Genomic DNA, 16,145 nt, shown 5'->3' with positions numbered 1-16,145 from the left:
TTCAGTTTACTGAATCGATTCTTTAGAATAGTCTGTTTCAATGCCTTGGGTAAATGAACATGCGATTCAGTGATTCATTGATTTAATCAACAGCCCCAATCTTCTCAGTCCATGTACAATGAATACATGAATGAACACGGGCGCAGGTTACAGATAAAAAAAATTCCAAGAGATTATTCTTTTAAACTTCATTTTACTTGTTTCTTTATTATTTTTATTACCATTCTATGCAGCTCCTAAAATATTCAAATTAAAACATTTTAACATGTTTAATACATTATTCCTTAAATAAAATATTCCCTTCGTTTCTAAACTGAGGGAATGGTTCCTTTAATTGACATAACAATTTATTTAATTGAGGGATTTTTAGTTGAGCAAAAAACGTATTTAACCAAGTGAACAATGTATTTAATTGAAGGAACGGTTAATTAAATTCAGGCAATAAATGATTAGATTAAGGGAATGCTAAGCTTTTAAAGTTGTTGCCTAAGTCTAATGTTATTAGATGTGTTCGCTGAATATGTTCACATCTACTGGACCATTGAATCGGTTCGAAAAGAACCGAAGTGATTCGGTTTATGAGTCGGACATCGCTGCTAGTGAGCTAAATACCTGCTCAGCTCAGTCATGAGAAGGGAATATTTTTCGGGGAGAAACGGCATCCGGACAAGCGGGCATATGGACCGAAGTCAACGCCGCTGTTTGTGTACAGTTGAATAACGCAACCTGACTTCATTTCCAGCCACATTGTACCTCAGTCAAAACGGAATAGTTTAAAGCTAGATAGCCAGTAGCCAGTTAGCATAATTGGCTAGCGACGGTGCCCGGATAGGTTTGCTAACAGCTGCGGTCGGTTGGCGGCTGCTGCTGCTGCTGCTGCTTCAGGTAACGAGGCTTCTTCGCTCGTCGGCTTTGGCAACCTGGGTGTTGGAAGTGACAAAGGGTCGGGTAAGCTGGCGAGGTAGCCAATGATGAATCGCTTCCGAAAGTGGCTTTATAAGCCAAAGGTAAGTTTGAAAGGATTTTCCACACATTTTGAGCGAACGCTTATATACTAGTGTGTAAATGGCTAATAATATAGCTAACTTCTGAGAGCCGTTGTTTTGTTATTGTTGTGTGTAGTAGTGGTGCTGGTGGTGATTTCAGGTCCAGAGGGTAGAAATCCGCCCCAGGATTTTGTTCTTACTGCCTGGGCAACTAGACTGCAGCAGAGCTTCTCAGGCAGTAGGATCAAAATCCTGGGGAGGATTTTTACCTTCTGGCCCTTAATTTCTCCACCTCTGGTGTCTAGTCATTTCGAGGCATCTTCAGTATCGCTCAGCTAATTGGGGGGAAAGAAACTTCATGACAAGCCGGGCAGCGTTCCTGTTTTACTTTATTATGGTTATGGAAATTAAGTTACTTTTATTACGCTGATTGAGTGAAACCTTATCTTATCACCAGCTATTCAGCTCGATAGGTGACGTTAACTGACCGAGGCTAGCACTGGATAGCCTCGATTCAGCAAGTCACCCAATGAGCGACAGTCGCGCTTAAAGATTTGTTCAGTTTCAAGCTTCTTCATTAATTATTATGCAGTCACTTTCCGTAAGATGGGTAGTTGCATCACTGTGGTCCTCACTACCTGCACTTACATCACATCACTGACGGCCATTCATCATCATCAGCAGCTACCAAGGGCAGGTCTGTCCCAGCAGATCCCTCCTCATTGGGAATGGGGCTGCTTAATGAGTGCAGGTAAAATTAGAAGGGGGTCTTTACCATATATGAGGGCGCTAGTTTGTTGGAGCTGCTGCCCCTGCTAATAGATTTCATTTGGTACCATGTGGAGCTTGATTTGCTTGATCATACCCAAAACGAGGAAGTAAAGTAAGCAATAAAAGTCTGAGTGTGAGCAGTATTAAAAAAATACAGAACCTCTTTCTTTTGAAAAGTGGTACAGCGAAGTGAGCTGGCCTGAGCCCCTGGTTAAGTAATGACTGTGGATTAGTCGTGTGTGTGTGTGTGTGTGTGTGTGTGTGTGTGTGTGTGTGTGTGAGAGAGAGAGAGAGAGAGAGAGAGAGAGCGAGAGCATCAGGTCAACAAATTGCATCACGTAGCAGTTTAGACCATGGTATCATTGTAGTGCCCTACACTGTAATACTGTAGATCAGGATATGTTAACGTTGGTTGTTGTCATTTGTGGCAAATGTCCCCGAAGATTCTGGCCTGCCTTGTTTTGTCAGCGTCTATCTGTGTTTGAGATGTTTGTCTCATACACCAGTGCTTATATTAATGATTTCCCAGTTCAGCAGTAGTGAATCACATACAGTGCACCTTACTGGAAGTGAGTGTTTTTATACTGGAATGGCGGAAACGACAGGCTTCTTCTGGCAAATGTTCAAGAGTCCCCGCTTATTGATAGATGATTGAATAGGCCGCTTGAGATCACAAGTCAAGTGGAATAAGGCTATTTTACAGACACAGTGGCATGAAAATGTGGTGTGTCATTCAGCTTAACAGTAATTGCTACCGAGCAAGCACCTTCCAAAGACTTTCAGCTAACCAATCAACCACACCTCTGGCTCTTACTACTATCAGGCTAAATTGTGTTTAATTACACAGTGCAGAATAGAGCTCAAACACCCAGCAGGAGGTGTAGCGTAACACTCCAGGTGATAAAAGAGGATAAAATGTGACCTTCTGTAGGTGAATTCCATTCTCATCAGGCAGGCGTTACTCTCAAGTGGATTAATCAGAGAATAGTAATTATTCTCAGGTGGTTAAGTCTCTTGGAGTGTATATTGGTTGAGTGAGCATCTCAGAACTGGGGGTCAGTTGGGCGCACAAATCGGCTTACTCTCTCCACGGGTCCGTGTGCCAGACACGTGTCATAACCAAGCCCGGTTCACATCAACTCACACGATGAAAGGATTACAAATTCATACGCTCCCAAACGTTCCAATGCTGTCAAGCTTGACTTGTGGAAAAATACTGAACCAAGAGGGTGATTCTTTTTGACAGCTCATTTCTCCAGCAGCTGTTTATAATAATGTGACGTTTGTTTTAGATACTCTAGTTATACATTACTCTCAACAGATGGAAAACCCTTTAGAGAATGCTTTAGAAAATCAGCACTTTCATTTTGTGGTGCTTTTCTGAATATGGCAGAAATGCACTGAGCCTTGATGGTATTCATCTTTCACAAAATTCCCACAGGAGATTATTGTGAAATATCCCATCAGTATATTCCACCAGTAATTCCTTCTCACTCTACCAGATTAACATTTGACCCTTGATGGGGTATAATGCACGTATTAAAGAAAGTGAGTTTTAGTGTAGAGGTGGGCAACATGGTAAAAATGATATTACACTGCTTTTAAAACATGTTTGTAAAAACATCCAGCAAAAGGCTTTGAGATCCAAAGCGTGTTCTTGAGGCTGGATTGTACTGAAGTATTGAAAAGCTCTTTTTGATTCAGTGATGTGTACCTGTGTGAGTCATTGACCCTGATTGTTGGGTAGAGAAAACCGTAATAACAGGAACCAGCATGATTCATAATTCTACACTACATGCCGTAAAGCCACTGTAGTTGCAGGGAGACACAATGATGTGTGAAAAGTTCTTGGAATTTTCTCTGGAACGCGTTCTTCCCAAACCCATGATGCACTGCCTGGAGAATGTTCCCTGTGGAGTGTGGAATGCGGCAGAAGAAGGCCAAAGGTCTGCCTCTGGATCAGTGCCCTTTTTGATTCCAGCAGTGGCATCCTTTCCTGCCGTCATGCAGTAGCTTGTGGGGGTTTATTTTTTGTCGCCACAATGTGTGTGTGTGTGTGTGTGTGTGTGTGTGTGTGTGTGTGTGTGCGCTTTGTTTCCCAAGAACGCTCCCTCTTGGATTTATCACATTAACATAAACAATAGCGAGCGTTGTGGAATAGGGCTGTACTGACCAGCGTGGATTCACATGTACACACAAACAAACACTGGATTGTTTTTGTCCTGGATGGAACAGTTTTCTGTTAGATGCTTTTTAACCAGCTTCTTGCTTTTTCTTTCATGTGGTGCAGAGGTCGGACCCCCAGCTACTGGCCCAGTTTTACTATGCAGATGAGGAGCTGAACCAGGTCGCCTCTGAGTTGGACAGTCTAGATGGCAGAAAGGACCCTCAGAGGTGCACACTGCTGGTCAACCAGTTTCGCTCCTGCCAGGTTAGTCTGTGGATCATGAGCCTGACTGTAAATCTGCACGGGGGGATTAGATTTAGTTTTTAATGTGTTGACTTTTTCATGCAGGACAATGTGCTGAATATCATAAATCAGATCATGGATGAGTGTATACCAGAAGATCGAGCAAACAGAGACTTCTGTGTGAAATTCCCAGAGGAGATCCGCCATGACAACCTTGCGGGACAGTTGTGGTTTGGAGCAGAGGTATGGTCAATTAAATTACAGGATTTTTTGTTTTTGTTTTTCCCAAGCCTATTAACTTTCTCCTCGATTTGCTCATTAAGGACTTTTTTTTTGACAATGTTCTTATGTAGCTGTTTCCATTTTAAAATAAGTAAATGAATTGCAGGTTGTGGAGCTTTAGCCATACTGTCCATTACATCATTGCTTAAACATGCAAGCAAAATAGTAATTGTCCTTTCCTCACTGACGTGGGCTATACCTACAGTAAACAACACTCTTTTAAAAATTGGCTTTATGTCCAGTGCCTGGCAGCAGGTTCAATAATCATGAATCGGGAGATCGAGAGCATGGCAATGCGCCCACTGGCCAAAGACCTGACGCGCAGTCTGGAGGAGGTGCGCAACATCACACGTGACCAAGCGCTGCGGGACCTCAACTTCTACACAGAGCGCATGAGAGAGGCACTGCGCCAATTTGACAGCCTTTTTGCTGAGTTTGAGCTCAGGTACGCTTCTAAAATAATAAAGTAAATATATAAGAGAACAGAAGGCTCTACTGTTGGTACTGGCTTATTTCAACATTATGGTTCATTGTGTGTTATCATGATTGTATGGCTAATTGTGAGCAGATTGCAGGACAATGTGTTTACTTTTGTGTGTGTGTGTGTTTTTTTTGTGTGTTCTGGTTATGTAGTTATGTGTCAGCCATGGTGCCTGTGAAGTCTCCTAAAGAGTACTACATTCAGCAGGAGGTGATTGTACTCTTCTGTGAGACTGTGGAGAGGTGAGTGTCAGACAAAAGCAAACTAAAGCAGTAGCAAGAACCTAGTTTGAGAGTTTGTGTACAATGACATGACCTCTAAAATGAGCTTATGCTTGACATTTTCTTCTAGTGGTCAAAATGTGTGGTTAGGACGTAATCTTAAGTATCAAAGTAACAATTGAGTGGTTTACCTTTTATTTCCACTAGGATTCTGATATCCTGCTTAAGAGCATATGAATGAAATTTGAGAGATTAATTAAAAAACATGGAAGGTTTCTAGTGTGGCTCTAGGCTGGTTTTAATTAGCTATGCAGTAACTGAACGACTTCTCACTTTCAGCTAATAAAGTTCTGTTTGTACACTATATAAATTTGTTAACAATGTCGGCTCCCACACCACTCTCTTCTGTCTCCGGCAATGGGTGTTTGCCTTTGTAGTGTAAAGTAGATGCCGCAAAGAACTCAGCTGTTTTCCCCCCCCAGAAAAGTTTTGCAGTTATTCCTCAAACCACCATGTTTATTGGAGGCACAGTTTATGCTTGCAAAATTAGAATTAAACTTACTTTTCATCTTTGTTTCTGAACTGCCTATTTTGTTTCCTGTGAGGGGGGAGAAATATCTCTCCAACTTTTAGCAGTTTTAGTGAGTGCAATATTATAGGGTCCCAATGCCATTGTAGGCTATAGTTTCCGCTCCTGCTAAAAATATGTATTTATTTGTCTTCTAAATCTTTTAAATAGATTATTAGCTAGTAAGACCGGCAAGCACACAATGAAATTACTGCCTTAGTCATCTTAATCACTGCTGTCCAGCCCACACAGTACAAACATGAGCTACATAAAACCTATAAAAACATGAGTGTGAAGTCAGTTGTTTTTAAATATATACTTTGTTTTGTTTTAGTGGTCAGATATTCTGACTCAGAGACACAAAACAAGAAATACTTCTTTTTTTCTCTCCAATGCTTTAAAACATGTTCTTGAAATTAAAATGACCAATACAGCAACATTTTCATTTCATGGGTTCAATAATTCAATACGTGACGTCCATTTTAAGGGCCCTAAAGCTTGGCTATCTCACTCAAGACATGATTGATGACTATGAGCCTGCTCTCATGTTTACAATCCCTCGACTAGCCATTGTATGGTAAGTGGCTTGTCTCATTTTTCAGTAATTGTATATTTAATTTCATTTAAGTGTTAAGCTAGATTATTTATTTTTCCTTTTTGTTTTTTTTTCTTTTGCTTTAGAGGAAAATGCTATTCTGTTAGCTGTTATAACATTTCATGTTGTGTGTTATTAGTGGACTTGTGGTGTATCCTGATGGGCCCCTTAACCTGGAAAACAAACCAGAGGACATGTCTGAACTCTTCCGACCTTTTCGCACTTTACTGAAGAAAATAAGGTACTTATGTTCATAGTGTTTCTGCCCATTCTAATCACTTTCTCTCCTTTAGTGTGGAGAAGCATACATATACAGTACTTGTTTGAGTTCTGGTTAACTTGCAATGACATTGTCTGTTTTTTTCTGTGGTATGGCTCATAGCCAAACCACTATGAGAAAGGGTGAGAAAAAAAACACCCTCTTGAATTACTGTTTTGATTGCAAAAATGACACCATGTTTTTCAGCAAGTTGTTTCACCTTATGACAAAGCAGGCTTCTGATTTTTTTGTTGTTGTTTTTGAATGATGATGATTGACATAGGGACCTGCTGCAGACTCTAACAGAAGACGAGCTGATTACTCTGGAGCGGAGTCTGTGCATCTCTCAGGATGGTGAATTCCCTGTAGGGCCAGACATCTCTTCCACCCCGGAGCCAGCCACCTCTACCAGCACAGAGAGCCAGTCAGAGGAGCTACAGAAGAGAGAGGAGCGAAAAGAGCCCGAGGAAGAGGCAGACCTCATTCTGTGTAACTCGCAGCACGAGGAGGATAAGTGGGAGGAAAGTGAAGAACAGCAGGACGTCCCAAGCGAGGGAGAGAATGATGCAGAGGCAGACCTGGCATGCTCGATGCAGTATGATGAAGAGGAGATTGAGCAGCTCAATATAATGGTGCACCGTGTAGGTGACCAGATGTCCACACTGCTTTCTCCTCCAAGCCAGAGGCAGTCTCCAGCGCACCAGCCTCGGACATATCGACCCAGTGTGGCCGGGTCCAGCTCAGCCTCCAGCACTGAGAATTCCCCCCACCGAGCCCCTGGCTCTTTCCAGGAGGAAGATGAGCGGGTCTTTTTCATGGACGACCTAGAAGCTATAAGCAGCGGAGGGGACATTGTTACCAGTACTGGAGAAGTCCGTCAGGGACAGCGGGCCACGTCCACCGTGCAGACTAAGCCTGCCCCTTCGACTGACTCTACCTGTAATGGTTGGATGACGGTCTGTCAGTCAAATGAGCCAGTCAGCGAGAGGAGCCAGCAGAAATACTGTCCCTCCTCTGAACCTGTAGCAACATCAGACATGTTACCACTAGTGAACGGCTGGGAGGGGCCACAGGAAGAGGGCGTGGAGACAGCAGAAGTCATCGCTCATCGAACAGGCGGAATGAAGCTATCTGCCACAGTCATCTTTAACCCACGTTCACCCAGCCTGTCCGACCTGGCCGTGGTCTTACCTCGTACAGCCGAAGGCCCTACAGCCTCACAGGGTGGTGCTCTGGTGGCCACCCACTGCCTGCTGAACTCTTGTGTCTGCTGCGCCGCTGGCTGCGTTGATGGCCACGATGACACAGTTGCCACAGAGTCCGCCGGAAGGGGCGGAACTCTGGACTTCGATAAACGCAAGCTCACAATCACCAGCTCTGTTATCCAGTCAGCAGTGGGAGCTGGCAGTGGAGGGAAGGGAGACGCCCCTCTTCCCCTGCCCCCTCCTCCTGTCCCACAACTAACGAAGGAGGAGGATGAGGAGCAAGAGAGAGCAGGCCTTTCCCAATCCCCGTGCTGCGAGAAGTGCCTTGGCAGCAGCTCAAGCTCCACACTGTCCCAGTATAGAGACTCTGGAGAGTTGGGGGAGTCCGAAGACAGTTGCACCCATCAGGACCGAGCCTGCAAGGGTGTGACTAGCACTGCGGGAAAAGAGAAACAGTCTAAAGAAGACAACAAAAAGATCTCTAGGTCTGTATGTGAGTGTGTTTAAGAGAGACATCAGCAAGTTTTCATCCTAGTATTATTTTTGTCTTTCTAAATTGCAGCCAGTAATTGCTGCCAAAAAGTCATTAATGCCCCATTTCTGCTCATGCTTGCACAGACATTCTTATGGTCACTAGTGGACAGTTATACTCCCTGAAATGGTGTGGGGATATCACCATTATACCATTTCATTTCATTCTAATTTAATATAATTTTTTAGTTTTCTTCTGTTTGAGTGGCATTTCTGGTTATTTTCTGTTGTATTTCAGATATGTTTATTTTCCGTTTTTATTCTTTTCTTATTTCTTCATTCTCTTTATATTTTCCTCTTTTTTTTCTTTGATTGATGGGCTACAGTTTACAGGAGTCCCCTCTCAGTTCAGGCACCAGCAGTGACTGTGAAAGTGTATCTGTTACCACATGCAGTCTTTCCAGTGCATACACCCCCAGGTAAACAGCGACGGCTTTTGAACCATTGTGTAAAAGGTGACTGTACATGTATTTATTTTATCAGTGCAGGTGTCTCTACTTCCTTGTCAATGTTTTGGACTCTTGGACTCTGTTGAACTTAACCTGGATGGTGTCCAGAAACACTAACTCATTTTATTATCTTTTTAAGTATTTGTTTAAATATTTGTATGTTTATTGTAGTTATAGCATGTTGTATTTCATGATTAGTACTATTATTCATAAGGGATAATTTAATTATTTTCCCTCCACTTTAATTGAAGTCTAAAGCTTGCACTTTTGCACTGGAGCTTCAAAGCAAGCGAATTTCTAAACAACTAAAGAAACCAACTTGAGACACCAGTGTTTTGGCTGACTGACAACATTTGGGTAAATGGGAAATGGATTGAATTAGAACTTTAACCAAACCACCAGGGCCATACACCCCCCCCCCTTACACTTATACCATAATTAATCATTGTACAGCACCAATGTACATATAATCTGTTCAACATAAAACCTTGTGTCTCTGTCTGGCTTTCTGTCTATTAGTTCTATCAGTAGTCTGACCACCAGCTCAGAGATATCAGATGATCTTGATCACCAGGAGATCCAGCTGGCCTTGCAGGCTGCCAAACTGGCTTCTCACAACAAAATACGTTCACGTTTCCATAGCAGTAGTGACCTCATTCATCGCCTATTTGTCTGCATATCAGGTATGCACTCCCTCTGCACCATATCATTGGTATCCTTGCGTAAGGTTTCTGATATCACTTGTAGAAATGTAAATGGATTTGTTTCAAATGTTGCTTTATTTCAAATGTTGTTTTATTCATAGTAGCATATAATTTTAATAATTCATTTCTAAACTGAATTGGGCTTTTCACATTAGTACCATTACCAGAACCATTTACATTAGCACAAGGGAAAGTCACAGTATTCTCTTTTAAATATTGAAATCACTGCAGTAAAGCATTGCTTTTATTGGTAAATGGGATCATAGTCTTCATGCTCACGCAAACTCAAAACAGTATGTGTGCCTATAGTGTTTAAGATCACAGATCTTTTATCTTTTGTAAATAGATGGATATAAATTCCCTAGTAATGCTAACACTATTGTTTAACTTTCACTTCTAACTTCAGTTAATGTCTGTACTTCACAGGTGTTGCTGATCAGTTGCAAACAAACTATGCGAGTGACCTGCGGAGCATCCTGAAGACACTTTTTGAGGTCATGGCAACAAAATCCGAGCAGGGGGACAATGAGAAGCAGAAGAAAGGCAAGTGGGAATTATGGCTGCATTATGTTTGTTAAAGCCATTGTACATAACAAAGACTATATAATATAAGTAATTATTATGTAATTATTTTGATCGGATACAAACATTTTGTGAGTGTCCTGTAGAGTGGTATGCTCCAAACATCAGTTGAGAGTGACATCATTGTTTAAATTTAAAAGAACAATATTTGGCACTTGCTGATCCAAATGGTGTTTTTACATACAGAATCAACACTCGGACAACCTTTCCACACTGCTTCTGTGCCTACTATGTCGCAATATATCGAACTGCATAAAATCCACAGATTTAACATGTTGGTGGCTCACAGAAAAAGCCCTTTTGCTGTGGCTACCATGGACATGCATGCAGGGCCATCTTGTGGCAAATTTAAGTAAGCCACTTTTTCCTCTTTAGACTGATATCAGATCTGTTGAGTGCTTGATGTAGCCAACTAAAGCGCTGACACTGTCCTTGTGAGATCACAGGTTTGATCCTTGGTGCTGCCACATTCATCTGTTGGCAGAGAGTACCAAAGAGCATAATTGGCCTCACTCTTTTGGGTGGGCCTCCCTCTCCTCCGTCACTCTGATGCTCAGTGATGTAACAGAGGCTGTCCATGCTTTCAAGATGAAAAGAAGACATGCTAGTATTCACTCGTAGTCTGATGGGTTAGAAATCAGAAAAGACGGCTTGTGAAACAATGTGGTCTGTCATTGCAGCCTTTAACAACGTGTTTATTACAGAATGCTGTTTATCATACAGTACTATGGAATAAAAACTGGCGGGGCTTTGTGCTTTACATCATTGATGTGTTTTACTGTCTCATCATCTTTTTACAGGGCCTACTCTGGGAAATGGTGGATTAGAAGACTGTGCTCTCTGCCAAGAGACCATCTCATCAACAGAGCTGGCAGCCAAGGCACGGGATGGACAGTTCGAAGGTTTGACTTTTTACAAAATCTTGTATATCTTGTATATATAATGAACATCTGATTTTTTTTTACATTGTGTAAAAACTCCATGATGAATAAACCAATTGAAAAGCTCCAAAATGACAGTGCTGATGATTCATATTGATTTAATTAGGATTCTTTAGGAAATGAGTCAATCGCATTTCAGATTTCTTGTTTACATTTCTACATATTGCTAGACACCCCACAGTGCTCAGCATTAACATTATATTGTGGTCAGAAAAATGATGTACTTTACAAAATGTTAAAATAATAAAATCTTACTCTAGTTACCATATTCTGAATAATGCGATACATCATAATGTATTAGTGCATTTTTACACTACTGTTGTCCCATCATGAGTTCTTGCTGCTGTTATGTTTCCATAACCTAATATGTTTTTCCTCTCCCCATAGATCCTCCTGAGTGGGTTCCAGATGAGGCATGTAACTCTTGCATTGCCTGCAAGGCTCCATTTACAGTCATCCGGAGGAAGCACCACTGTAGGAGCTGTGGGAAGGTACAGCAAAGCATGCAAGCCCTGGCAGACTGTCTGCTATTATGTACTGTTCATTAGGATATGTTTCAGATGGATAAAGTATTTGTTTCAGCTAACATTTGAAACCACAACCTTCAAATATATATAATTAAGTACTAAGCGATACATTTATATGTTTTGTTTTTATGCTCTCTATTGCAGATCTTTTGCTCTCGCTGCTCTTCACACTCTGCCCCTTTGCCCCGATACGGTCAGATGAAACCTGTGAGAGTGTGCACTCACTGCTACATGTTCCATGTCACGCCTTTCTACAGTGACAGGACTGGTGTCTGACAGTAACCCTCCCCTGCACCACCCTAGCATTATAATCCATAGGCATAAGCACATTACCATGCAGAGAGCTGAAACCGTTTAGGGAGAGCTGCACATGTTGTTTTTTTTCCAATTGCTGAGTGTGTGCATATGCACATTTACTTAAAAACAAAAAAAGACACATGTGTACATGTAAATACAAATACACTAAATCTCAAACATCCCATGAACAAATCAGCTTTGAATTACTGATTAAAATTATCTAATGATAATTAATTAATCTTATTAAGCACATACAGAGTCCCTTCTATTGCTCTGGAGATTTTTTCATAAGGCTACCCTTTAGAATCTCAACTTTGGTGTTGTAAAAGAGCATGAAATTAACTAGCAGTTACAGGTGACTTTTAGTGCATCTCATACATTTATATGGGAAATTTCTCTCACCTGTTAACACACAAGAATTCTTTTTTTGGTAATGGTGGTGTGACGACACAGTGCCAGAAGTTCTATAGGGCTCAGAATTCCTAACTGAATGTAAACCACGACAAACATGTAAGCAACTGTGACAAGTATGAAGACAATAATATTAACACAATTTGCACCATTGATTTTGCCTGTCATTATAGCACACTAAAGGTTTTCTTTTTATTATTATTGTTATTATCCAAATGTTTTTATTTAACAAATGATGCTGCTCTCTGTAATATAGAATTGAGGCTTTGGGATATGTGGAAAGGCCCAAAAAAGGTTTATGTATATATGCTGTACTTTGTTATTTTATGTATCTGATAAAACAGAAGATTTTTTTTGTGCCCTTAATGGCAATGAATGTGTAACACTGTAGACTTGGATCCTTTTTTTCCAATGACATTTACTGAACTGGAAAGTAATTGCCTTTTACAGCAGTGTCCTCTGCTCTTAGACTACATTTAGACAAGCAGTCCAATCTGTTTTTTTCCTCTTTAAATCCAAGACAGCACACAGAATACAATCTTATCAGTTCTGATCTAGACCAAATTCACATTAAACCAGTGTTTGCAAGGCACCAGCTAGTCTAAACACACACACACACACACACACACACACACACACACACACACACACACACACACACACACACACACACAAGACCAGGTTAACAGAAAATGGAAATAGGAAAAGTAATGTGATTTGGGCGTAACATGGGGCTGTCTAAATATAGGCTTGCTGCACCAACTTTAGTACAAAGGAACATCAAAACCCCCTGTCCCCCCCCTTCCCCAACACCTTGTTCCTGTAGTACTCTCACTTCCTCTTATTGTTTTAACACTAGCCACAGTCAAATAACCTTAAAATATGGTTATTCTTCTACGTACCATTTCAAAACCCATACTATCATCTATGTCATAAGTACCAGACCAGTTCGTTTTCCTTGTGTACTCACATCCCAAAAATGTCAGTTCTTGCCTTGTTTTAAGTAGTTTTTACTGGTTTGCTTAGACGATTACAAGAAATGTGATAAAACTTTATAGTTAATTTAATGAATGCTTAAAGATTTATTTATCTGTGTGTATGTTATATAAATTGCTGCTGTTCAGTGAAAACACGTATCTCCGTTTTTTCCGTTTTTAGTTTTCTCCCTGGTTTGAAGCCTGTAGCTGCTCTGTACACTGTGTAAATAATTCTGGATGAATAGACCCAATATAAATTCTGTAAATTACTTGGAATTAACTCTTATTTTGCTTTGACTTCCATTCAAAGTTAAGACCATTTTTGCCTTCTCCTGTAAAGTCGCCATTTTGGAGATGCATGTTTTCCCATTGGACAGCAACAGAATATAATATTGAAATATTATAATCTAATATAGAATTGTTTTTGATAATTTATGTGTCTGATGAGAAATTACCAAAAGACATTGCAGTGTTTTTTACAGTTCTTGGTCTATACCTGTGGTCTAACTTTATCATAAAAATGTTCACTGTAGTTGTATTTGGTTGTTGTACATTTTAATGGTATCAACAACAAATACAAACCTAGGAAGATGGAAACCACACTACACTACACATGAACTACCACTACACAAGAATCAAGCAAATTTTACATTGGATTACTGCTGCAAAACTATCCTGCACTTACCAACATTTTCTTGGATTGCCCCTTTTTCAGCTACCTCTGCACCCACTTATTTATTCCCATTCATGAATTAACTATAAGCTAACTTGTTCAGTTGTCTGCAGAAAGTTTACCCTAGTAAAACATGAGGGTTTCCTTGGAGAGTGAGAAGGAAAAACTCATTTCACTTTGCCTTGTTGTTTTATTGTTTGCCTCTTCTTTCATTATGATAAAACTTAATTATTCCTTTATGAGGAAAATTGTGTCTTTGTAGTAGAAAATCATGCCTTAATATTAACTTCAAACTTAAATAAGAATTTATTTATTCAATTTATTATTTTTTTATTTACAGTCTGAAGCCGACTAGTGTTGTAGTAGTAATAATAATAATAAACAGGTCATAGTGGCAAACGGTCTGACAGTTCAGTCGTTGGGCTAGACCTGTAACTGACATTCTTCAACATATCTCACTGATTACATCCTCAGACAGCTGGTCATGTATAGTTACATCCAAGTTGTAAGCATGCTTTGTTTAGTGGTGTATAGAATCTGATGTTTACTATACCTTAATATAAATCGGTGGTTCTGTGTCCAGTTTTCAGGATCCCTGTCTGCCATACTACTATTTTTTTCTTTGTTTCCGCATCCCAACACATGAACAAAACCCATTTAAGGTCATACACTGTTAAAAGTATAAGATCCTTTAGGAATTTTTGGAAGTTCTTCAGTTTAAAATTAATAGGAATTCTCTTAGCGTCTTTGAGGAACTTTCAAGGAACCCCAGTTTCAAATTGAAGAACCTCCAAAGAAAGATCTTTTCACAGTGTATAGGGCAGGATTTACATCTTCTTTTATGTCATTTTTGAATCCCACCCAGTTGAGACCCATGATTTGTAATCTGTAACTCACTCTTGTGGACATTCTGTGAATTTCATCACCTAATTCCATTCCAAAACCATGCTTTGAGACCTTACCTCAATTCACATGAGTCTGCATTAAGGCTGTTGCATTCACAGAAAGTTCTGAGATTTGACCAAGTAAGCCAGAGAAGCGTAAAAACACACCTCAGGATATTGATCATATCTCTCATCTTCTACCAGTAATACACTAATAAAACTTGTATATACTTGTACCCTTTTATAGCAGGTTGTTAACATCTCTTTTTCTGGAAAGCTAATGTAACACTAACAGGACAGTTTGCTTGCTATTAATAGTTAATGTTGCCCACCCCCTGCTCTCTGTCCTGCCTTGTCTAATACCTTTTCTGGTAACCCTCAATGTTTGAGGTCTTCTGTCAGCAGTACTTAATGTACATTGTACATCAGTGTCTGCTAATGCTAAGCTTTAAAAACACAGTACCTCTACTGCTCAGTCTTCACTCTTGTATTATTGAACCAGTTATTGTATTCTTACCTTCAGCTGAATAAGCAGATTTTTATTGTTCACATTGTTGGACAAGAAGACATATCTGCTGTTCAGAATCCATACAGGATACAGCATACACTAACATTCACCTCAAAAACTATAGTGCAAGAAGCTTATGTATGGTAGACTCTGTAAAATCAAGATCGACTACTCTCCACACTTCTGATCGGTAGGCCCAATGTGTGTATGTGTTTGTTTGTTTGTTTTTTTCCCCTTAATAGATCTGTACTGACTTCCCATGTCACATTGCTTCCTTTTCTGCTATCGCTACTGTTCTTCAGGACTATGTTTGTACTTTGGCATAAGGCTAAGAAAAGGTTGCTCCTAACAGATGACCATAACCTCTAAATGCAGGTTACTTCTGATTTAGTGATGCAAGCCAAGGAACCAGCCACACATTGAACTTCCCATGGCTGTTTGTCTTTGCAAATTCAACGTTGGGACACCTGTGTGAGAAGTTTTTGACTTTTACCTGCCGCTAATCCTCAGGCCTCAATGTCACTGCGGTTTCATTTTTGCATTTTACGTTAAGGAAAAGTCAGATCTAAAGAACTATACAAATGTTTTATTTTACAAAGAGCAAAAATGATATACATATATATATATATAAATGTACAAATTTTTTTCTCTGTATAAAGAAAATCACAGTGACAGAATTGTACACACTATTTATTCAAAGCTTGTTTTTATTTTATAATGGCTGTTTCAATCCAATAAGACATGAGAACTTTTCTGAAGTCTGAAATTGAGTATTTATGTCATGCCATGAGAGTAATAAATTAAATTTTTTCTTTCAAAAAAATTGATTTGTGTTTTTTTTTTGTTGTTGTTGTTTTAATGAATTCTTGTATCTATTTTGTGA

General features: G+C 40.0%; 1 protein-coding gene across 2 annotated transcripts; it reads left to right on the top strand.

The window, feature by feature from the left end:
* The first annotated feature begins 591 nt into the window (after positions 1–591).
* zfyve28 (zinc finger, FYVE domain containing 28) lies at positions 592–12,895 on the top strand. Of its 2 annotated transcripts, XM_072689549.1 has the most exons (14): positions 592–1,007; positions 4,048–4,188; positions 4,273–4,410; positions 4,692–4,894; positions 5,083–5,172; positions 6,207–6,296; positions 6,454–6,555; positions 6,857–8,263; positions 8,636–8,728; positions 9,278–9,441; positions 9,889–10,005; positions 10,845–10,946; positions 11,373–11,476; positions 11,657–12,895. In XM_072689549.1, the coding sequence occupies exons 1-14, from the start codon at positions 969–971 to the stop codon at positions 11,786–11,788; spliced, it is 2,922 nt and encodes a 973-aa protein (XP_072545650.1). In that variant the 5' UTR covers positions 592–968; the 3' UTR covers positions 11,789–12,895. The 2 variants fall into 2 exon arrangements, with proteins under 2 accessions (XP_072545650.1, XP_072545651.1); XM_072689550.1 differs by lacking the exon at positions 8,636–8,728.
* The last annotated feature ends 3,250 nt before the right edge of the window (positions 12,896–16,145 follow it).

This window comes from Salminus brasiliensis, chromosome 10, assembly GCF_030463535.1.
Source record: "Salminus brasiliensis chromosome 10, fSalBra1.hap2, whole genome shotgun sequence".
Taxonomy (NCBI): domain Eukaryota; kingdom Metazoa; phylum Chordata; class Actinopteri; order Characiformes; family Bryconidae; genus Salminus; species Salminus brasiliensis.
The sequence above is the reverse complement of the archived record's forward strand: the minus strand, read 5'-3'. Positions and strand labels throughout refer to the sequence as shown.

Coding starts and splice junctions, on each gene's coding strand:
- zfyve28 (XM_072689549.1), top strand. CDS start 969: ATGATGAATCGCTTCCGAAAGTGGCTTTATAAGCCAAAG. Junction 4,411..4,691: donor AGTTGTGGTTTGGAGCAGAG/GTATGGTCAATT, acceptor CTTTATGTCCAG/TGCCTGGCAGCAGGTTCAAT. Junction 6,556..6,856: donor ACTTTACTGAAGAAAATAAG/GTACTTATGTTC, acceptor TGATTGACATAG/GGACCTGCTGCAGACTCTAA.